Source organism: Wasmannia auropunctata, unplaced genomic scaffold, assembly GCF_000956235.1.
Source record: "Wasmannia auropunctata unplaced genomic scaffold, wasmannia.A_1.0 LD335208.1, whole genome shotgun sequence".
In the NCBI taxonomy this organism is placed as follows: domain Eukaryota; kingdom Metazoa; phylum Arthropoda; class Insecta; order Hymenoptera; family Formicidae; genus Wasmannia; species Wasmannia auropunctata.
The window spans coordinates 94719-118143 of NW_012027682.1; the positions used below are offsets into that span (position 1 = coordinate 94719).

At 36.6% G+C, this 23425-nt stretch overlaps 3 protein-coding genes and 1 long non-coding RNA gene across 5 annotated transcripts in view; 2 read left to right on the forward strand and 2 right to left on the reverse strand.

Moving 5' to 3' along the window:
- LOC105457542 overlaps positions 1–14160 on the reverse strand; it is a 25103-nt gene extending 10943 nt beyond the window's left edge. Inside the window, exon 1 of the long non-coding RNA XR_975409.1 lies at positions 14086–14160. This is a non-coding gene — a long non-coding RNA (uncharacterized LOC105457542). The remainder of the gene's footprint in view (positions 1–14085) is intronic.
- Positions 4981–12330, forward strand: LOC105457540. 2 transcript variants are annotated; one of them, XM_011702262.1, is made up of 6 exons: positions 5048–6952; positions 8781–8983; positions 9217–9567; positions 9982–9984; positions 10186–10266; positions 11191–12330. In XM_011702262.1, exons 1-6 carry the CDS (start codon positions 5128–5130, stop codon positions 11389–11391), a joined length of 2664 nt encoding a protein of 887 aa, XP_011700564.1. In that variant the 5' UTR covers positions 5048–5127; the 3' UTR covers positions 11392–12330. The 2 variants fall into 2 exon arrangements, with proteins under 2 accessions (XP_011700565.1, XP_011700564.1); XM_011702263.1 differs by lacking the exon at positions 9982–9984 and having other exon boundaries at positions 4981–6952.
- LOC105457539 (WD repeat-containing protein 91) lies at positions 14133–18576 on the forward strand. The gene is made up of 8 exons (XM_011702261.1): positions 14133–14371; positions 14688–14952; positions 15048–15163; positions 15488–15675; positions 15764–16079; positions 16179–16300; positions 16536–17190; positions 17843–18576. Exons 1-8 carry the CDS (start codon positions 14252–14254, stop codon positions 17990–17992), a joined length of 1932 nt encoding a protein of 643 aa, XP_011700563.1. The 5' UTR covers positions 14133–14251; the 3' UTR covers positions 17993–18576.
- Positions 15769–21920, reverse strand: LOC105457538 (transcription initiation protein SPT3 homolog). The gene is made up of 9 exons (XM_011702259.1): positions 21599–21920; positions 21403–21518; positions 21085–21333; positions 20922–21003; positions 19684–19914; positions 19297–19608; positions 18883–19070; positions 18649–18805; positions 15769–15852 (listed from the first exon to the last, which is right to left on the reverse strand). The coding sequence occupies exons 1-8, from the start codon at positions 21633–21635 to the stop codon at positions 18668–18670; spliced, it is 1353 nt and encodes a 450-aa protein (XP_011700561.1). The 5' UTR covers positions 21636–21920; the 3' UTR covers positions 15769–15852; positions 18649–18667.
- Between the last annotated feature and the right edge of the window lie 1505 nt (positions 21921–23425).

Consider the following 23425-nt stretch of genomic DNA (forward strand, 5'->3'; position numbering starts at 1 on the left):
GTACCTGCACACTGGACGCGGAAACGCTTGCCGCGCGGCAAGACACAACGCGGTAGCCAATAGAAGTGTCATCTTTCTTTAGGAGCTGTAAGTTTATTGGCTACTGCGTCGCATTTTGCCGCGCGGCAAGCATTTCCGCGTCCAGTGTGCAGGAGCCCTTAGTCTGACTTTGAAGTCGACTTTAGACTTTTTCTGCCGACTGACAGTCGACTTCGTGCTGTGTGGGTAGAGTTACGAATAACATATTCCTAGTAGCAAGTAGTGCAGTCAAAGGATAAGAAAATAAAATAATGCGAGTATTAAATTGATCCAATATTGAACATAGCTTTTACTGAAACGCGGAATATAAGAAGAAAATTAGCCAATTTGTACTTATATTTTTGCAGTTGGATGTTTGTAATAATTTCCAATATTTAAATCAAATTTTAGCCTGAATTTCCACGAATATTTGACATAAATGTTTTCTATCGATTGTAGAAATGATACGCTCGAGACGATTCGCGGATTATGTGACGACTCGGTGTTGGCGTCAGACTTGTCCCGCTGGAGAGGAGCAGCGGTGTACGAGCTGACGCAATTCGAAAAAGACCTGTACGAATATTACGGCCGGAAATTAATGGACAAGGGCCACCATGTGTGGACATTTTGGAATGCCGTGTTCTACTGCGGCACCATTTACACAACCATAGGTGAGTACAATATCTCTAGCCACGACATCTCGCGTTCGATAATCGCTCCTCCGCAATACTTTCAGCGTCTCTGATCTTAGCACAATTAACGCGACATAAAATTTTACAAGACATAGCTCCTTAAAATTTACAAATGTAGTTCCTCAATTTCTAAATTAATAAAAAATTCTGGTATTGCACTTGTATGACAATCTATCTGGTATTGCACTTGTATATCAATAATATTATTTTCGTATCGAACGAAGAATTCGTTTTCACGCTTTTTTTAAAAATATACTCAACACATGAAAATGTTTATTTTCTTTGAGAAAAGAAGCGGGCAAAAAGAATGATGAAGTGGTGCTACTTGCGTGATGTACGCGTATCTGGAAATAGAGCGATTTTCGTGCGAGACATATTTCCGTACACGTCAAGAGCAGAAGAGCTGGGTGTCTTAAGAGGCTCCATTATTAGGACAAAACGCTTTGATTCTGACAAAACATCGGGACGGTGTCTCAATTCACGTCCATCCCCCGTTTCCGTGAAACTCGCGGCAGTTATTTTTATTTGTACGGCTTGATGCGATTTGGTTTATTTATTTTGCACAGTTTTCTCTTCGAGCGAGAGATCGAAAGCCCGCAGAGAGATAAACGCAGCGGGAGATACGCGTATTGCGTTAGAATGTATGTGTATCAATATGCCGCGTGCATGATGCGACTGATTTCGAGTTCAGTTCTTGCATATTGCTTGGCAATTTGGCATGCAGGTTTATATGGGTTGTGCAGACTTCTGGTAATACAGATGAATGCGATCTGAATGGAGATGTGTTGGTGGCAAATGATACGAATTTATTCCTTGTATAGGAGAAATAATATCATTATGTTATCGATGGAAATCTCATTAATGGAAAGCTCTTCTTTCCGTGCAGTAATATTTTATGAATATTAGAAATGGAATAATTGCCCTTATTTGTGATTCGACCAGAGTCCTATTTCCCTAATTTGTCAAACATTCGATTACTTACGATATTACGAACATATTACGACAATGAGCTATTTGAAAAGGAAAATAGAATGATAGTTGTATTTAACTATCATTACTAGGTATATTGGTCGATATATATTTTACAAATATTTACTATGTTACAATTTATCCGTTTACAAATTATTTATTGACAATTTAATGCGCCTTCCCATAGCAAAATGTGATAAAGCGTGATAAAATAAAGTTCTATTGCAGATTTTTACACGAAAAATTCACACTTTTAACTTTACTATGATGCACAACGTATATGACCCAGTTTCCTAAGTGCTCCGAGCAATTTTCGCTCTCTTGCGCAAAAATTGATACGTACGCATGATCAATATATAACTGATATGCAACTCCGGGAAATGTTTTATTCGCTGACGCATCGCCGTTTTGCGCGCGTATCATTGTAGTCTCTATCAAAATCTTTGATATATTTCAATGTATCGGCGATGGTATTTCACTAATATTTCGATTTACGATCGCAAAGATACGAGAGACAGTAAAAACAGAGGCGATTGTTATAAAAAATAGATAAATATAAATAACAAAATAAAATGATAGGAAAGTTCAAAGAATTTCGTTGTAAGTTGCTGCTTTCGCAATTGCTTTTTCATATATTCGCACAACTTTTCACTTTTGTGGAAAATAAAAATTTCACGCAAACTGTTTACAAATTTAATTTATGATTTCAAAAAAAATTCAAAGTATAACATGTTGCGTTTACATGAGGAAATGAACCTTACGACACAGATTATCTAGAAATATTGATTTCCTCGTGTTTATTCAGACATATTCGCACTATTTATACACGCGTTTGATTGCACGCGTGTACCTGCGTAAGAAGACCATGCGGTCTAAACGCTACGTGAGATACATGGATGACGTTAAAGTTAAAAAAAAAAAAATTCGATGAATTCTATTCAGAGAGAACCGGCTCGAAATTCGTCAACACCTCCGAGATATTGCGACGTTCGCGTAAACGTAATAAAATGCATTCACGGATAAGCGTGCATGCTTTATGCATGCATTTCTCTTGCCGTCTTGACTGTGAAAAATTTGGCGATTCGAACACTGCGCACATTCATGCGTGCAGCTTCCTGAACGACGACTTTGTGTTATGCCCACGCGTACTATTTCGAGTGTCTCTGTCGTTATGTAACGGAAAAGAACGGTGGGTAAGATGATCGTAGGAAGACATAGACAAGCGTGTCACCGTGTTTTCGACTTCTCGAATGGACGCGAAGCGCGAGAAATCCTCTCTCTCTCTCTGTCACGACATTTCTTCGCTCGACCGAATTAAGCGCGCTTACTCAGCCGCGGCGCATTGTGATATCGGATGGAAAATATCGTGCAAATTTGCCGAGACACTTTACGCAAGCCGATATCTGACTGGCAATTAAATGGGATCGCGTCAACGAATGTTTGTATGGTAAATCGTCATTCTCATATCCGGCGAATTTTAATTAAATCCGCGTGCGAGGAAACGTTGCCAAATATACGAATTGATGTTTCCAAATTGCCTCATATATTGTTGTTGTATATATTATTGATACGTGTATATACATAGATTTATTTCTCATGATTTATATTTATAATATATTTATTTATAAAAATTCTTTTTAATAAACAAGAACAATATATATTTTAAAAAATAAATTAATAACGTTAGAATTAATGAATGAATTAATATTCTTGTGTTCTGTAAAATAATTTTGTCGACTTGCAAGTGCATATATGCAGTATTTTACTGCATACAAACAATATACGAATTCACGTTTTCCATCAACAATAAGCTCTTATCTCTCTGATTCCGTTCATGGTTTCATCTTGATTATTATTAATAGTCATGTTGATAGTCATTAATGGACGTCGCACAGTATTGCTGCGATGCCAAGTTGAAATAGTAATGAAAGTGATTGTTCTGATGAAACTTAGTAGATGAAAACACGCTTCTCCGAATTGTATTTTGGTCCATAAATTACGCTCGACTCCGAATCGCTAACGAAATGACAAGAGATAGTCACACAAATGTCTACTGATATTTAGTCGAAAAAGTCTGTTTAAATTGTTCGATTTGCTTTATTTTTTTAGGAGTCTTACTTGTATTATTTCAGTAACGTCCTTGTTAAATACATCCATTTTCTATTTAATTTCTATTTTTTGTGAAGAATATTTGCATAAAAATTAAATTGGAATAATGATTTTATTAACTCTGCCGTCAATATTTTATAAAGCAAGATAATATTATTTTGAAATCTATTTTTTATATGTTTGTAAAATTATAAAAAAAAAAGTGTTTCTCTCTTACAATAGTGTATTGATTTAAATACATGAAAATGACTGTTTTATAATGTTCTTTCTTCGCTAACTTCATTTTAGTTAATTATCCCATTTGATTTAAATCACTATTATTTGAGTTAATAATTTAATCATTCTACAATCTACATTATTATAATTCTGCCTTTTGTCTTATTAATTGCTCCATTTAGATATCAAAAGCATAATAATACAGTTGTAATAGTTACGAAGCTATTACAATTGAGCTAACAATAATTTAGGCCGTAGGCTCTTCCATATATACTTATAATTATATGCTATATAATTATAAGTTTAACTCTACAAAGCATCATTTATAAGAGTACAATATTACATAGATATTTACTATCCAATCATAATTGATATAATTTATAATCCTTGTAAATTCTTTTGTAACAAATTGATTAATTATGCACATCGCCAATATGTTAAAATATTTATTTTTTACGAAAGAGTTTCTAGTTTGTTTAATATTATTTAAGTACGTTATGTAATCTCTTATCTGTTTTTTTTTATTTTTCCACTCATTTTTTCCTTCGTTTCTTTATTTTTGTATTTGTTTCTTCATTAATTCTTCATTATATTTTATTCAATTTACAAAATTTACAAATTTACAAATTACAAAATTTAAAAGATTATTTACGACTTTTAAACAATGGGTGTATCTTCAGGCAAATCCATTATAAAACTTTCATTTTTGATGAGGTCACGGGGTCAGAGAGCCACCTCGGTCTCCCGATTCTGGTTAGTGCAGTATAATCTTCGGGCGGTGCTACCAGACGGGTTGCAGTGGTGCAGGCGCGGCGTCGCGACGCCAAAGCTGCGGTTTCGATTGCGCGTGACGCTCTCGCTCGATATCCGCCGCGGCGAAGCCGGTCATCCGGTTCCGTCGCTGTAGCTGGTAGCGGCAAACGTGCCGACGGTGGTGGTGACGCGTGGTGGTGGTGGGAGCAGCCTCCGTTTTATTTCTGTCACGGCCTCGTTGGGGCTGGCCTCGCGAGTGCGTTCCTTTCGCGAGAGTCTCTCTCGTGTACACGAAGACCGTCGAACGACGACGACGACGACGACGACGACGACGACGACGACGACGACGGCGACGACAAAGAGTCGCGCGATGGAGGACAGTTACATAGTTCACAGACGTCGCAAGGCGTTCGCCAGGAAGCGCGAAAAGACGCCCGATCCCTCGTCGAGGGGTGCCGCGGCGCGTATGGACGCTTCGGACGATGAGGACGAGGAGAGGCGCGCCAGAATGGAGAGGATGGCTGAGGAAGCGGAGAAACTGGAGCAGCAACAGAAAGAAAACAGACTGCTGCAGCAGGAGGTGCCCTTGAAAGAACCGGAGAACAAGGACAAGAAAGGGGACAGGGACAATCGGGAACAGCGTCCCGCCAGAAGAAAGGACAGAACTGACGCGAGGAATTCTGTGAATGTGGATGACATGATCGCTGTACGCGCCGAGGTGGCCGCCAAAGCGGTGGCTGGAAATAGTTCGAAAACACGTGAGACTGACGTTGCAATGACTGGCGACAACAGCATGCGACCGGTAAAGCAGGTCGTCGAAGTAACGAAGAGACATGATGATGGTACCACGAAGAGAGATATCAACAGGCCTGAAAGGCCTGTTCAGGCGGTCAAAGATAATGTTCAGGTGGTCAAAGATAGCGTTGTCCAAGAAACGTCGGAGACCCCGAAAGAGACGAGCGGCGAGACCAGCAGACCTACTGAAATTCGTAAAGTCGAAAAGCGACTTAAAAGAAAGTCGAAGGAACGCGTGGAGAGATACAGCCGGTCAACGGACTCCAGCGATGCGGATGAAAAGAGCGAGTCAAGTCGCAGGCGGACGAAGTCACCGGAAACGGTCAGACCCAGGGTGAGAAAGACAAGCGGGAAGAGTCGAACCAGTGATCCGGAAGCACAGAAGAGGGATGCTGAGAGACAAAACCGAGAGAAGAGGTCGTCGAGTCGACAGAAGCTGGAAGACGAGCCTCGAATGAGGGATGGTTCCGCGCCACGTTCGAAACCTTACAGTCAAACCGAAGACACGGATGAGGAGCTGAAGAAGAGTGCAGAGAGTGTTCCACAAAGGACTATCGAGGAGCGAATGGTGAAGAGATCCTCAATCGGGATGAAGAAGCAGATCATCCCGTTGAGCAACGAAAGTTTGATCGAGGATTTCGCGAAGGCTCAAAGGGAGTACATGTTAAGAGAACGCAGCATCCTGGACCCGGTCGACCCGGAAGACACGTTTCAAGAGACGGTTGAAGTTAGTTCCTTGAGAAGACGAAAATTCAGTTTGGCGTATAGCGAGAGTGAGCAAGAGGACATTGTTCAGAACGTAACGCAGTCTTCCGATGCAGCAGACAAGAAAAAATCGTGGTTCTCCTGGTTGTCCTTCTGGCGCAGAAAGAAGAAGGATGAAGATACTGTAGAGAAGGATATTGAGGACGAACTGGAGCCCGTATCGAAAGTCGAGGAGGTCAAAGTGAAGAAACAAGAAGATGAGGGGAAGGTTACTCTATTGGATTTCTTTCGGGCTCTCAGAGACATCGTCAGCGAATTCAAGATGTTCGTGGAGCAGAATCCACGTGAGACTACGATCATCAGGCGGCTGCGCAATCGCTGCATAGCCGGACTGCTGCTCGCGATAATCTACTGCGGTCTCGGCGGCTTCGTCTTCCGCTTCGTCGAGGGCACCTTCGAAACATTGTACAAATGCGGCGTGAAGCGCGTGAAACGCGACTTCCTAGATACTCTATGGAATTACAGTCACAGTTTGAGGGAGGACGATTGGAAGAGCATGGCGCGCAGGAAGCTGATGGAGTTTGAGGAACAGCTTCACACAGCTCACGAAGCCGGCTTGCACACGTACAGCGGTCAAAAAAGTTGGACTTTCTTGAATGCGGTCGTGTATTGTCTCACTGTCATCACCACTATCGGTGAGAATTGTTGAGAAACGTTGTCTTAGGGAGGCTCAAGGTGGGAATAATTTTCCTGGTGTAAAGAGCTCGTCTTCTAGTAGCCTTCTTCTATTTTTTGGCACAACAATCTTGAAAATATCCAAAGTGCTTTTTAGAAAAACCTCGTGATGAAATAGCTTTTTCGAATTGAAGCAGTTTTTAGCACTATATGCGTATATATAAAATATCTTCTATGTTCTTTATCTTTTTTTATAATTAATGGCAAAGTATACATTAAGAATTGCATTATTAGAATTAACATTAATAAAATTTGAAATATTTAAATAAATCTGAAAAATTTTTACATTAAATAAAGAAAAAAAGAGGAATTATCAAAATCACATTTCTCAAAATACTTGTAATATTTATCTAACAATAAGTTTTTTCTCGTATTTCAAATCAAATGAACTTAAAACATTTTCTCGTATTTTCTTTTGGATTAAAATTCTGTCTCTCTCTCTCTCTCTTTCTCTCTCTCTCTCTCCTCTTATCTTACATTGAGATATATTCTATATCATACTATTAAATCATTATTGTACATAGCTAGTCTTAAAATTGTTGACAGTTTAATGTCTCGATTACTACGAAAAGATAAATTAGCATTATATCGTCAATGTAATTTATTTAGTATAACAGTGACATGCAAAATTAAGACAACTATCCATTATATGTTAGATAACTAGATGTGTTGTAAAAACTCATGAAGTTTCCTGAATTTGACATAAAATGATTTATGCATGTCGTATTGATTTTCTGATATAAACACAATGAAATTCTGACGGTGTCTACATACAAAGCATTAAGAGAAATACTGATTAAGAGAATGTACTGTTAGCGAAATTAAAATTAATTTTAAAAAGTCAAAGCATATGTACGTCTTAAGTAACTTTTTTTAATTGTACTTAGTTATTTTATAAAATTCAAATTTACTTAAAAAATTCATTAACAAATTTACGATATTTTTTTAAATATTATGTTTTAAATTCTGTTTGAATAGTTTGGTATCTATTATTTATATCGATTCAATCGCCAAAACGTATAAATTTGGAGCATGGGCAAAAATGCTTCGGAAGTTCGGCGTCGTTGACTCGTATTATGCAACGTTTACAATAAACACGGGGGGGGGGGGGAGGGAGAAAGGAAGAAAGGGAGATTAGATAATAAACTCGCAGAAAAAAATACATTTGACTGACATTTAAATTTAAGTTATATGACATTGATCGAATGTTCGATTACATTTCCTCAATCATACGAGCCAAAGTAATTGCAGCCAGTTTACGAGAAAACAACCGTAGCTCCGTTGAATAATCTAAACTTAGACTTTACTCGCGACGTGCGTAAACGTCCACTTTTGCAGCGACGATTCAGAGACCGCGCAAACAAAATAAACTATGTCTATTACGATTTCGTTCCATGTATGAGTCGTACAGTTAAATTTGGCAATATGATAATTATATTTTTATAATAAAATAATATAATATGCAATGTACCATATGTTTATATTTTTTATTATATATATAATTATATTGTATATGATATAAAATTATGTATGATTTTATTATATAATTTTATTATACATAATTACTCAAATAATATTAAACAAACTCTGTAATTTATTACACATTATATATAAAAATATACTATATATAAATAAATGTAATATAAATGAAAATATTATGTTATAAATATAAGTTTTAATATGGCAATTTTTCAGTTAATTTATCAGAATAAAGATAGCATAAATATATAAATGTAGTACCATATTATAACTGATAAATGGAACTAATGAGTTGAATAATTTTTGCAGGATATGGACATATTGCGCCAAGTACAAACACAGGAAGGGCCATCACGATAGTGTACGCCATTTTCGGCATCCCGATATTTCTCATCATTTTGGCCGACTTTGGTAAATTATTTACACGCGGTATAAAGTTCCTGTGGGCATTTGTGAGGAGGCTGTACTATACTGGTAGCTGCCGCAAAGTCCGTCGCACTGGACCCGTTCAGGTAAGACAATCCGAGCACTCTCAGAAAAGGATTATCAGTTAAAGAAAAAAAAATTAAAATTAATTACTCAACTTTTGAGTTTTCAGAATTTTTCACAATATTTTCAGTTTCTAATACTGTGCATTTTTAGTACATCTTTTGCATTCTATTTTTGATTACTTCTTTGTCTTCGATCGATCAATTGCTCCATTAATCGAGTCGATTAATAATTTCATTTTGTTCACTGTTCGCAGGAAGTTATGAAGGGCGTGCAACTCGTCTACGATTTCGCCAAGTTCCGGCGACCCTCGCAAATGAATCCGGAGGAGATCGAGGAAATGCAGAAGCTGCAGGTCCAGCAGCCGCAGACGGTCCTAAATGTGGACGCCAACGCGCCGGACACGCCGGGTACGCCGGCATTATCAGCGTTCGCCATCGATGACGAGTTCAATCTACCGATTTCGGTGGCGATCGTTATACTCCTGGCTTATATCTTCATAGGAGCCACCCTGTACTACCTGTGGGAGGAATGGGGCTTTTTCGAGAGCTTCTACTTCGTCTTCATCTCCATGAGCACTATCGGCTTCGGTGATTACGTGCCAGAGGTGATTATCTTCAGATCGAATCGTCATTCAGTCGAATCAAATAATTTAACAAATAATAATAACACTCTTCGTAAATTCATAGATAAAAATTTGTAATGTGATTTCTTCATCGACTTTGACAGAGTGGTCGATGTAAGTCGCACGAAATTTTGAAATATTGATCAGTTGAGAGTTACTTAAGTGGAATTAACGGAAGGTTATAATTAGCATATTTATCTAAGTAGCATTCTCAATTATTTATCATTCGCTATGACTATGTTATGTTAGGTCCGCGAAAATTCCGTTTGATTTGTCCTTAGCGCCTCTTTGAATTCGCCTCTCGAATTTTATTTGCGATCTCACGATAGAATTTCCATCTTGTACGGCAAACAATTAATTTATTCTCATGTTTCTTTTTTTCACGGTGGCGCTCAGATGGTAAGCCTTTTCACATGTAAGGTCTCTCGCAACGAAAAGCTATATATCACCGTATACATATATGTACATTATTTTTCACAAGCTTATTTTCTTCTCGTAAATCATTCCGTTAATTAATGAAGTAAAATCTTAGTCAATGAAGTTACAAATACTGTGAGATTCACGATTCGCAGAACTTAATGAATTCATTAATTGATTTAGAATCCCATATACATGGTGTGTTCGATAGTATATCTGGTGTTTGGCCTGGCGCTCACATCCATGTGCATCAACGTCGTGCAGGTGAGCGATAACAATTCTTCTTTAAACAATTAATAATAAATCCAATCAAGATTAATACAAATAATAAAGTCGCTAATATCCGTGCGATGACATAATTATATTCCTTATAATTATGTCGTAACGTATAATTATAATAGTTTCTAATTGAATCTAGTTTAACAGTAGCTAAACATTAGTTATAATAGACATCTACGATTCTATCTGCAGTATCGATCTTAATTTGATTTTTAAGCATTCTATAAACGAGTTAATTATTATTTTTATAACGTTTTATTTATTTATTTTTTTAATTTTTTTATTAAAGAAAATTTCTAATTACAGAAAATACATGTGTGAGTATGGAACGCACTACAATCTTCTTAAAATCTTACCGATTTTGTAATTATTGTTGTAGTTATGTAAAACAATATAATTATATTTTTCACATGATTTCACAGTCCTTAATTATCATACAATTATAATTAAACCTTATTCACTGTTATCAATATTTTAATATTTTTTCTCATCCTTATATAGATATATAGGACAACTTTTATATAAATTTCAATAATAAATTTCAATCATATACATATATATAAGAAATATTTTATGCTAGATGCGAAGTATTTTGACATTATTGTTGTTAGTTAAAGACATTCTGTTTGGCATCTCTTATTATTGAAATTTATGTAAAAGTTATCCTACATATCCATAAGGATGAGAAAAAATATTAAAATATTGATGACAGTGAATAAAATTTAATTATAATTGTATGATAGTTAAGGACTGTAAAAAAAATATATATATATATTTGTCTATTTACAAAAAAATAATAATTTTATCGAATCTCAATGATCAAGAATTAAAGCCGATGATGCGAAAGTACGTGGAAAAATAATGCTCATTAAATCCCATCGAATTAATCTGCTTAATGCGTGTCGCCAGGTGATGTTATCGGATTCATTCAAGCAAGCGAGTCAGAAGATCGGAGCCACGATCGGTTTCGAGGTCGCTGAGGATGACAACTCGGTGAAACCGGCGCCGCCGCCACCGGTCGAGGTCGCGGATGTCCACACGAGCGCGAAGGAGTCTGACAGCGGCGAGAAGATTGCGCCTAAAGCCAAGCAAGAGGACGTCGACCTGTAGATGCATTTCTTTCAGGAGAAACTCCTACGCGTCTCGATCGAGCGCTTGTTTGAGCTAATTTCTCGGAATACGCGAGATCCGTCTCTCTCTGTCTTTCTCTCTCTTCCTCTTTTTTTCTCTTTTTATCCGGTTTTAAGAGAATACTCGTCTGTTGGCTTATGCAACGCAATGATGATACGCGGTAATCATCGCGGCACGCACGCAATCGAGCTTCGAAGGACAATCGCTGTCGGGACCGTCTTTTTATACTTGAGACTTGCAGAAGAAGTGCGGCGAAGACAATTAACTCGGGAATCTTGAACGCTTTTCGTAATTGAATTTGTGTGCGTTGTGAATTTTGATCAGGTCCAATTAATCTCACGGGACTCAATACTTTTAAGTTCAATTTTGGATATCCAAGTTCCTCTCTCTCTCTCTCTCTCCCTCTCTGTCGACGCAAAGACGGTCCCGATCGTCTCGGCGGCGCAATGGAATCTTCAAAGTACTGGTACACTACACGTCCGTTTATATCGTTGAAATCGCAATCGAGTGAACGCGATTTTCTCGACTGTGTGTACATATGTATTTTCCGAGACGCGCGAAGAGATATAGAATAGTGATTTTATGAAAACTGGAGATTTAATCGCGCGTGATCGAGCGAGTGTGATCGAAGAGATGGAGCTCTCGACGAACGAAATTCGCGTGTAAAAACGATTATGCACAATCTAATGCATCGAGACGAATTTATTCGGAACAATATGCACAATTGTTATAATCGTATCGCGTTTTGTCAGACGAGAATCTTGTAGATCGGGTTTATGACAATTTTTGAGAGAAAGGCTTGAAAAGTCGCGTCAATAGTGCAGTGGAATAGCAACTGTTCCTTGTAATTTTATTTTTGTAATTTTAAACATGAATTAAAAAATTTATGAGAAAAAACTTTAAAATTTTTAAAAATATTTACAAAATTCCGTGATATATTTATAGAATTTTTATAAATATGGAATTTTATGATTATGACAGTTGTACAAATATAAATATAAAACAAAAAATGTATGCCACATTTTTTCCTATTTTTTATAATCATATATTCCACGAAACTATTGGCGAATTAGCGCAATCTACGACAAATTAAAATGTCTGTTATAGCGATATCTCCAGTGATAATCTATAATTACGACGAATTGCGAGGATCTATTTTTGTCAAAATAGTACATCGAAAACAAAGGAACTATCGCTACTCCGCAGCTGCTCTTGCCAAATGTTCGCGGGTAACAATACGTCTCGCGATTTATTTTTCGTAGTCTACTAGTCTAGTGTCTATTGACAATAAATATAAGGAAAAAAATGGATATTTTGTATATTCTACAGAGTTCGTGTGATTTTGTGATTATTCTCCTTCTGAGTTGATTTTTGTACGTCGCGCGATACGAAATTCGCAAGACAATTTACTTCAAGGCCTGAATTTTAATCGTTTATTTGCGATAAGTTATGATGTCGACGATTTTCCCGTTGGGATTGTGAAAGAAAGTTACGGTAATATAATAGTCTTTTTGTAAAAAGCACATTTAATTTATGCAATTTACGCGGCGATTGCTTTTTAAGTGACATCTCATCGACGTAAAGAAAACTAAATAAGAAATAAGTAAAAAAATTTATTTTAAAAAATATACGGAAATTTATTGCATGTGCGTATATAAAATTGATAGAACTAATTTTTAAATTAATATCTGCAAAGAAATTTAAAATTCTTTGCGTTAATTTTTAAAAAATTGAAAATTCGAAATTTTATAGATTAAATTGTTCTTTAAATTTCTCTTTTCGTAATTGCTATGAATGCTCTAATCGTTATAGAATGTAATTGTAATATAATGAAGGGATACAAAACCTGACGGGAGAGTTCCGATTTTCGCGATGGAGACAAAAACACTCGTGCCTTTTCAAAGATGAGATTATTTGTTAAACTTTTACAATAATTATATGGCAAAGATTCTTGTGTGTGATACAGTTCAATCTACAATCAAAACACACACTCATACACTTCGCTACTTGAATATTATTTTTCTTCTATGTTAAAAAAAAAATGCGATAAAGTGGTTTAATGAATAATATGTATAGTATTTTCGTCATTTTACTACTCGTTGAAAATTAAATCCATGTAAATTATGAGAGCTAAGTGTATAAATCACTGTAATAAGATATTGATACTATTGTAATTATCGTTTATCGAATTTACCTACCAATAAACGTTTAAAACAATACAATTAGACTGATATTTACACTAACTCATTATAAGAATTAATAATTTTATTTTAATTTTGTGATTTTTACATCAGTTCTTTTCTTTTTGTTTATAATAAGCTTCTTCTTTTAATAATAATAACTATGCTTTTTTAAATAATTTATATTTCTCTTTAAATATAATAATTTTATCATCTTGTAGTTTGTTTTTTTTTCTTTTTCTTTTTAATTCTTTTCTATCGGCAGACAGGAATACTAAGTCCTTTTTAAAACTAATTAATTTCTTTTTAAAAATACCTACTAAATTTATCATTTTTAATGTTCCTTCTCTTTTAGATTTTGATCAAGTTTCGTTTTCTTAAAATAATGATTTATAACTCTTTCCTTTTGCAATAATTACTTTCTCTTTAAACAGACTCTTTCGATTGTTCGATGGCTCGAGAAATTGGTCGATATAAACTCTCACATACCTACCTTTCTACTGTAAGGCTTTCTGTTGGCAATCCTACATCCAGCCGTCCAGGCGAAGTCAGTGTTGCTGTTGTATACCTCCAGTGGGGAACCAAGATGGCCGAAGGATGACAATATACAGCTGTCAACTGGTGCGAACGAATAACATTTCAAAGGAATTGGAGGGAAAATGTCTCACGTGCAGTATGTGGACGAGTTGGTAAAGGAGTACTTGCTCTTCAGGGGTTTTAGCCAGACCCTGAAGGCCTTCGATAATGATCTGAAAGCGGAAAAGGAAAAAGGATTTAGGGTGAGGATGATTATATGGCAGAATAACAAAATATCCAGCCAAATGATTTGTATGCCTTATCAAAAGTATTGAAGTAATGCCTTTTCCTTATCAAAAGGTCGAAGACTCAGGCTAATTGCGCGATACATTCGTCGTTGTTCTATCAGTCTGTTTGCTTTATTCTATTCTGTTGTACTTATATTCTTTATACATGAAGTGTTACATATGCATAGAAATATTTGTATATATAAATTATATGTGTTATTAGTGAAAAATTATTATATCTCGGTATCTCAGGAAGGTAGCTTGATATTCGACAATACATCTGATTGCGCAGGTAGACAAAATAGTCGATCAATTAATGCAACACATATACAACTATGATCTGACGTCGCTGAGAGAATTATGGGGGCACTTTGATACTAGAATGTTTTGCCGACTGGAGAGTCATTTTACGCCTGCAATCAGAAAGTTGGAGAACGCCGTGCTGAAAATGTACTTGGTTAACGCGGCTGTGAATGGCAAGCAAGACAAGATACAGGAATTCTTCACCAAAATGACACCAGAGCTGCAGGGTCAGTCGGAATGGAAGGAATGGTTTGGTATGTCTCTCTCTCTCTTTCTCTCATTCACTTACGAATGTATGACACTTCAGATCTAGAAGATTATAATCTGTATCTTTGCTTAAAAATTGCAGCTTTCGCCTTTGTCAAAAATCCCGAAGACAATCCAGTTTACTCGGTCCATTTTAGCAGGCAGTGGCACGACACCATGCTGGTATCCCTACACAATTTCCTAGCAACAATCTTTCAAGTGAGTAAAAAAAAGCACTTCCATCACCGTGCAAAGCTAAAATCAATTTCTTCAGATAAACGAAAACAATAAAGATTTATGTAGTACGACCTGCAAAATTAGAGAAAAGTTTATTATTTTGATAATTTAAAAGAAATAGGTCTTTACCTTAATATATTTGATTTATTATTTTATTTGAATACACTTATTAAAAAAATGATTATTTTTTAACGCATTTAACTGCATTTTGTGCCGTAACATAATAAGATAAGAGACACGCGACTGTATGGTACGAAATACGATACGAATGATGAGAAATTTAATATGCCGTTATCTTACAATTAGTGTATGCCACAACCGACATTACTCACGATTGACGAAGATACGAATAAGTTAAAACGACTGCAAGAGGAGAACGAAACACTGAGGCAACGGTTGAGTGATTCCGTTAAGATAGAAAGCGTATCGGATGTGAATCCGGGCCCGGCACCTCAGCATCCCCCCATCATGGATGATTTTTACATTATTGCTCAGTACGTTCACGTTTCGCTTGTATTTTATAAAAAAAGAAAGAGTTCTACGATTCAATTATTGACAATAAATAGAGATTACAATTAATAGAGAGTCGCCGTTACTGGAAAATCCAAAGACACTGAGGAATCTCATAAGAAATATTGGCGGTGGGTCCAGTCCGATCCTAAGCAGAAAGCCTGCAACAAATGTAAAGAAAAATGCGGAATCTGAGATGGTCTCGACCAAACGGACGAACACGAAGGGACGGGTGAATTCGATTAGCAAATCCGAGGCAGTCGCCAAGAGGAGCATCAGCTGTGATTCAAGATTAAATAGTTCTAGGAAAAGAGACTCCTCTATCGACACCGCTATCGACAGGAAAACTAAGGAAAAAATAGATTCTAGTTATATTCTCTTAAGTCAGGTGAAAAAAAAACTACTAATCTCGGAAAATTTTGACTGTTAATTATCTGAATTGTTGATTAATTATCATCTTTCTTACAAATACGTGTAATGTTCACAGGAGGAGTATACAGAGCATAAAACCTCCATAATTCAGTGCAAGAGTAACGCGAGCGGCTCGTACGTCGCGACGGGCGACGCCGACGGTGTCATCAAAGTGTGGACACCGATTCCTTCACCAAAGTAAGAAAAAAAATTCCTCATACCTTTGCCTGTCAAGCGTCGTCTACAATGAGATTTAAGACTTAAGATTTAAGAAAATTGACCAATCACAATCGATTATTCTTCTCACGTGAGACGAATAATCGACTATGATTGGTAAGTTTCTTTTTAAATCCTAAGTCTTAAGTCTTATTGTAGACGCTTCAATGATAGCATCACAGTAATACGTAATACTTGTCTACATTCGTATTGACAGGACTGTTACTACGTTCACTTCCGCCACGGCGAATTCGAACAAAGCTATCACCTCGCTGGACTGGATCTCGAAGAACGAACGCTATTTCCTGCACGGCGACAATAACGGTTTAATCCAGCTGCACGACACGCGAGACTGCAAAACGCTCTGGGATATCCAGCACGAGAATTCGCGGATCGTCACTTTGATCTGCAATCCAACGGAATCGACGTTCGTCTGCTCCGTGTCGGACGGCAACGAGGGCAAGCTGCTGCTGTACGATATAAAGACGCGGAAGCTCGAGAGAACGTTGCCGCTGGAGCAGAACGTCACCGCTTTATGCTCCGCGTTCAATCACAACGGCCAATTACTTATCACGGGATTGTCCAATGGCAATATACTGATACACGATCTGAGGCGAAACGAGATAATAGACAATCTCAACTGCCACTCTAGCCCGATAATCGACATAGAGTTAATTAACGATTTTACGAATATTTGCGCGCAGAGCGAGGACGGCAAGCTGTGCCAGAGGAGCCTGAATCACTTCGGGAAGATCTTGTGGGAGACCAAGATTAAGATCGAGAAGAACCCCGTTCACGGAAAGTTGTTTACCTTCGATCAGAGCGGCAATTATATGTTACTCTGCACGCAAACTGGAGGAAATATATATAAGGTACACTTATATGGAGGATATATTTTATACAAATATATGCTTGATAAGAAGGAGGGGGGGGGGGTACAGTGGGGTAATTTGAATAGCGAGGTAATTTGGATAATAGTAGGCATTTGCAAGAATTTCAGAAAAATAAGAGATTTTAAGATGCATTTCATGCACACATTATACAGATTACACAGATACATTTCACATTATTGCAAAAAGAAAGAGGAATAAATTATCATTTTAAAACAACGAAACTTGATCAAAATCAAAAAGAGAAGAAACATTAAAAATTATAAATTTAGTAGGTATTTTTAAAAAGAAATTATTTGGTTTTAAAAAGGACTTAGTATTGCCGATAGAAAAAAATTAAAAAGAAAAAAAAACTGTAAGATGATAAAATTGTTATATTTAAAGAGACATATGAATTATTTAGAAAGGCGTAGTCATTATTATTAAAAGAAAAAGCTTCGTTAAAACAAACAAAAAGAAATGATATAAAAATCATAAAATTAAAATAAAATTAAACAATGTATCTTAAAATCTATTTTTTTCTGAAATTCTTGCTTACTATTATTCAAATTATTCTATTGTACCCTATCGATTGGGTGTGATATTTAAGTACTTATTCTGGTACATATACACGCGAACTTTTCTGTCTTGTCAGATGCCACCAGGCGCGCAGGGAAAGATACTAGAGCTAGGCGGACATAAGGGTACCCTATGCTGCGACTGGTCGACTGCCAATCAATCGGGAACTTGCATAACCGGGGGTGCAGAAGGAAAAGCACGAGTGTCAACGCTACTCTCACCATGATATAGAAACAAAATTAGCATATGTGTAAATTCGTAAGGCAAAAATAGCTACTGATGATATTAGTCGAAGTAAGACGAAAACAGTTACTGATGATATTAGTCGAGGATCTTGTAGATATTATTTTATTCACTGTGTTAAGCGACTGTAGAATAAGTGCATTTTAAGACATTATACTGTATCGCCAAACCATTGGTGATTTGTGTAAAAAAGATTCGAATATTTTATGAAAAGTACAATATATCACTCTGGCAGTAATTACAAATAGTAATATAATAACCGTCTTTTATCTTTTGAAAATCAGGGACTACCAAATGTAAAATGTACAGAGAATATTGTATTATTTTAAAAGGAGGATCATAATATCTCTACAATTATTGTACGTGATAATTTTACTCGTTTTTTAATAAAAAGAAAACGATAAAAAAAAAGAACAATAGGTCTCGTGTGTAAAATTCTTAATTTAGGAAAATTAATAAAAACATATGTACAAGAGAAAATGTCAATAAATAAGAGTCAATTTTAGCGTTGCACATGTTGTGTATCATATCCTGACTCTGTGTAAATAAATAATTTCGACTGATAAATCATAAAATCGATTATTCACCCTGTTTTGCTTTTTCTATTCAAAGCGATTAAAGTTATATTAAGCTTCTTACCTTCTTCAGATCTCTATATCTAACATGAAAGGAGTTTCAAGTGTGGTCTTCTCATGGACCATCTATTAAACGGCCCCGTCATATCTAGCTGTGGGGACCAATACCTCCTAAGGGCCTCAGTTATCTCCGAAGGAGTCAGCGGTTTCATTACGAAATTCTACAAAGGGAAACAAACATGTGTATCACATCGCTCTGTGTCAGTTCAATTTTTTAACAACTACTTATAATACGTACCTTACTATGATAGCGCGGCTTGAATGTAAATGGATTAACATAATTCAGTCGTTGCCGGTCTATGGCGTCGCCGTGCATTTTACCTTGATCTTGCCGGACCAAGAAGGCGAGATCGACAATTTGAGCAACCGTTTCATACGCCAGGTAAGATAAAATTGTGTACGCTCGCTTCGACAAGGTAACGTCGCCTATAATTAAGTAAATAAAATTGATAAAATAAATATGATTGATATAATTAAAAAAAAGATAAAGCTGCATTCGCTTTGGTGCTTAAAGCATTCACAGCATCACTTCATCCTTGCTGTTTATCAAATGTTAAACGACAAGGAGGACAAATGATGCTCACGAGTGTTGTAAGCGCCAAAGCGAACGCAGCCAAAAAAGTGTAGGATTTGCATATTATCGAGGTAATACCATCCAGGCAAATCCAATCGCTGAATTTGTGACGATTCTTGTTCGCGAAGGACACACGACGCGCCTTGCTGAATTTCATATAATGCACCTCGTCCATGGACCTCGACGCGATGTCCACGCGAATGCATCTACGTCGCTTAACGTCGTCCATGGAAGACGACTGCTCCATAAGTTCACCCGTGTTGTCAATCTGTTCCAGAAAATTCTGGAACGGTTTCTTTTTGGCACCATCCACCTGTTCGGGATCCGTTATATTTTGCGGCGTATCGGCGACCATGAGTTTCTGTACCGAGCATCCTAATTCTTTGAGTTCTTGAAAGAAGAGGTTTCGCTTGTAAGCAGGGAATAACAGCACGCTCGATTGAAGAAACGTTGCCGCATACTTACCAAGATATCTCACAATGCGTTGAAGCTTGGCCTTGTCTTTACGCAGCAGAAAGAGAAGGTCCTCTCCGTTGATGACATTGCTCCTCTTCGAACCGGCTCGTCTGTCCGCGATTTCGCAAGCCCTTCTGACAATTGCTTTCATCTGCTGCAGCACGACGTCCTCTATGATCTTTGCGGATTCAAACAACGGTTCGCTGCTGTCGCCAAAGCCGTGCATCATCTGCCGAATTTCTGCACAAACCGTTTAAGCCTCGTTTCAACATTTATTTTGTGTAGAGCATGATTAATTTTGCTTAATAACTGCAGTATGCAATAATTGTATAAATAATAACGCAACAATTAGGTAAAATCAACGTCATATTTATTTGGTAATAATTCCCTATTTGCATTAATTGAATTTCAGTAATAATTATGAGATATCATAAATGCGCTTTTTTATTTATTTATATTTATTGTGTACACACGCGGATCGAGTACCTAACCTCATAAATCGCAAGGCACTCACCCTGAGTGTAATTCAGCGATTCAGTGTCTGATGGCTTCAAAAATGACGCTTCTGCCATTTTTGCTTACTTGTATCACTACTTCATCAAATGACAACAGATAATGTAAGATAATGTAAGAGATACTTAAACGGGAATAAAAGACACTCGTGAACACAATAAATATTTACATTAAACATTAAAACACTGACAGTGCTGCCATCCATTGTCATTGAACGCCACCAGGGTGTACCCAGGGTGGGAAATTTGAACACAGTCCAACGTGGAAGAGAAAGTGGAAAAGTGGATAAAAAAAATATATAACATATATATATATATATATATAATATGGATCAAATATTAAATAAAAGAACAAAAACAGGAAGAGGAATTCAAATAATGAAATACTTGGAAACTCCGAATCTTTACTTGCTGCTTCAAATTGATTTTTACCTTTAATAGGGTATCATTATATAAAATTACGTTCACTTGTATAAACTTTTTACATAAAAATTGTATAATGATTTAAATATATTATACAATTGAAAGAGGCTGATTGCTTATAACTTATTTACTCAGCCTGATCCACCACGATGTGTTCTGGTACGACTTTAGCAACTTTACGAAATTCCTTGCACAAGGATTTCGGGCACTGCATTTGGGTCCAGCTGATCGGTACCATGGCAACACCTGTAAGACGACAAGTTGAGGCAAGACGACAAAAAAAAGGGAGGAGAGGATACGCCGAGCCTTTACCTTCGTCGCTGTGAGCTATAACTACTCCCAGCTCGTTTTCCGCGGTGCTCAATTGGTAGGTGTGTATCTCCGTCATTGGCATCTGTCGAGAGGCATAGGAAAAATTACTTAGACGTGTAATCCTTGGAAAAGTATTGTTTCACAGAGCGAAGCCAAAGGATACAACTCTCGCGAGAATAATGTCGCCAGGCCGATAGCACTTGTACATCTCCATTTTGTCCTTGTCAATCGATCGCACGTCCTCCTTCCTCAGTATTCCTTTGTAAGGTCTCGTCAGTACTATGTCACCCACGCACTTGATGCTGCATTTGCAAAATCTCTGATTGACCACAGTGATCATGGCTGTCACGACGTCTCCTGGCGCAGGAACGATGCTCTGCTCCGTTACACCGTGTACCTCCACCGTACGAATCTGTAACGCAACGTGTGTTTATAGGGACATCTCTGTAACGCTATAAGTACAGAAATGTAAAGGGCTTACTTTGTCGTTTGTCACTAATTTCACGGTGCCGGCGAGCTTCGAATAGATGTAGCCCTGCTGCTCGTACGTCCCGGCTCCGGCTACATTGTTTTTATCGGCTACGCACAATCTTTGGCCTTGAAAAAAAAATTATTGGTTTAATGCGCTTGCAAAGCTGTCGAATCGAGGAATCGTGGAAAATTGGACGAATAATTACCGGGCACGCAGACGATAGGTTCCTCCCGTTCGGTCATTATTTTCGCATTCCGTGATATACCTTTACCGATAATCTAAAATTTATCAATGAAAATTTTGTCTATGAAAAACATTAATCTGTTGTGCAGAAATAACACGCAGAGATAGAAATCCGAGAGACATAAATACGAATAAAAATTTGTTATTTGTTTTCGAAATACTAAATTTATATTTTGATAAGTTCTGTGACAGGTTTATGGTATGAGGTTATGATATTAAGCACGTGTCTGTTAGGTTGGCATCGCTGCTACGAAAGTTGAGACAGCTGCGAAGAATCGCGTCACGTGACTGTGAACAACGCTACGTTTCGATACTTCGAGAATTGTAAAGCTCGCACTTCGACTAGCTTCAGTCGACTTGGCGATCAGCTTGTCAAGTAATACGTATATATATACTAGGTATATCTGACCTATTTTGTTGACATGCATAAGATTATTAACTTTTGATAGACAGAAAAAAAGATTAGGAACTATTATAAGGACGATGAGGTATAAAAATTTGACAGAACTGATTAGCATTAAATTAACTAGAGTTCAGCCGAAATAACTCTCGTTTTCTCGTCTCGTTGTCAGTCGCGAAACGTGTCGCAGCTCATACTCGAATCGCCTGTTCTTTTTTTCGCTTGTTATATTTCCTAAAAATTAAGTGATTCTCGCGCGCGCGCAAATATCATTGTGATATCGCGTCATTTCGATATCACGGCGATTTCTTTAATTGTGCGGATCACCATGAGATCGTCTCCACACATTTTTCGGCGAAATGCATCGAAAGTGCAATGGGACAACAATTAAATGGTATGTTTTATAATTAATTGTATTATAATTGTCACACTGTTTTAAGAGCGATTTCGAATTCCGAATTACTTAATCATTGATCAATTCAATAATTGATGTACAGTGAATTTAATTCTGATTATTTAATTCATTATCTCTAGTTTTCTTTCCATTTATTGAATGACAAAGAACAAATTAATAATCCTATTCTTATTAACAAAATTATACTTAAAGTTATTTGATAACACGGACCAGATTGAAAACTAAAATCAATAATTTATTAGCCGAATCGAAATCGAAAATCGGACCGAAATATGATGCAGGCCAATAAACCGAAACCGTAACCGGTCCGAAAACTTTTTTATACCCATATATGCCGATAAAATCCTATTGCGTCTTTATTACGATTTGAAAAATGAATCGGAAAACATCGGAAATTTCTGATGCATTAATCCGATTGAAATCGATTCACCAATTTTGCCAATCTGATTTAATTGGAAGCAAGAGTAATAACAAAGAAAGAGCGAAGGAGCAGAATATAAATATAAATTGTTACTTTCTTTTTTTTTATAGCTTTTTCTACCTCAATAATAAGGTACATTACCAAAAATCTAATTATACTATATTATAATAAATTTTATTGTAATCAAATCGAATTATTTTCATTTTATGAAGCTTTCAAATTTAAAGCTTAGAAAAATTATTAAATATTTATATTAGTTGGCTCGAGAAAAAAATTCTCCGTGCGCTAACGCCATCTCGATAAGTGTTGTAGCTATAGAACAGTATAGAACGAGTTAGATAGATGGAATTGCAGTTACTTATCTGCAAATTGAGATATTTGTAAATCGTGGAATCAATAACGAATCATAATTTATAAAAAAAAATTTCTCATTCTTCTAGACTATCTTAATAACTTTTTTTAACCTCTATTAATTTTAACATTCTATATATTATCTTCCTTCCACCTTATGTAATTTTTTAAATTCCTCCATAACCTCACCAAAATTTATCTA

Coding starts and splice junctions, on each gene's coding strand:
- LOC105457540 (XM_011702262.1), top strand. CDS start 5,128: ATGGAGGACAGTTACATAGTTCACAGACGTCGCAAGGCGTTCGCCAGG. Junction 6,953..8,780: donor CACTGTCATCACCACTATCG/GTGAGAATTGTT, acceptor TAATTTTTGCAG/GATATGGACATATTGCGCCA. Junction 8,984..9,216: donor GTCGCACTGGACCCGTTCAG/GTAAGACAATCC, acceptor CACTGTTCGCAG/GAAGTTATGAAGGGCGTGCA.
- LOC105457539 (XM_011702261.1), top strand. CDS start 14,252: ATGTCTCACGTGCAGTATGTGGACGAGTTGGTAAAGGAGTACTTGCTC. Junction 16,301..16,535: donor ACACCGATTCCTTCACCAAA/GTAAGAAAAAAA, acceptor TCGTATTGACAG/GACTGTTACTACGTTCACTT. Junction 17,191..17,842: donor CTGGAGGAAATATATATAAG/GTACACTTATAT, acceptor CTGTCTTGTCAG/ATGCCACCAGGCGCGCAGGG.
- LOC105457538 (XM_011702259.1), bottom strand. CDS start 21,635: ATGACCGAACGGGAGGAACCTATCGTCTGCGTGCCCG. Junction 19,609..19,683: donor ACGCATTGTGAGATATCTTG/GTAAGTATGCGG, acceptor TCTTCTTTCAAG/AACTCAAAGAATTAGGATGC. Junction 18,806..18,882: donor AGCCGCGCTATCATAGTAAG/GTACGTATTATA, acceptor TTCCCTTTGTAG/AATTTCGTAATGAAACCGCT.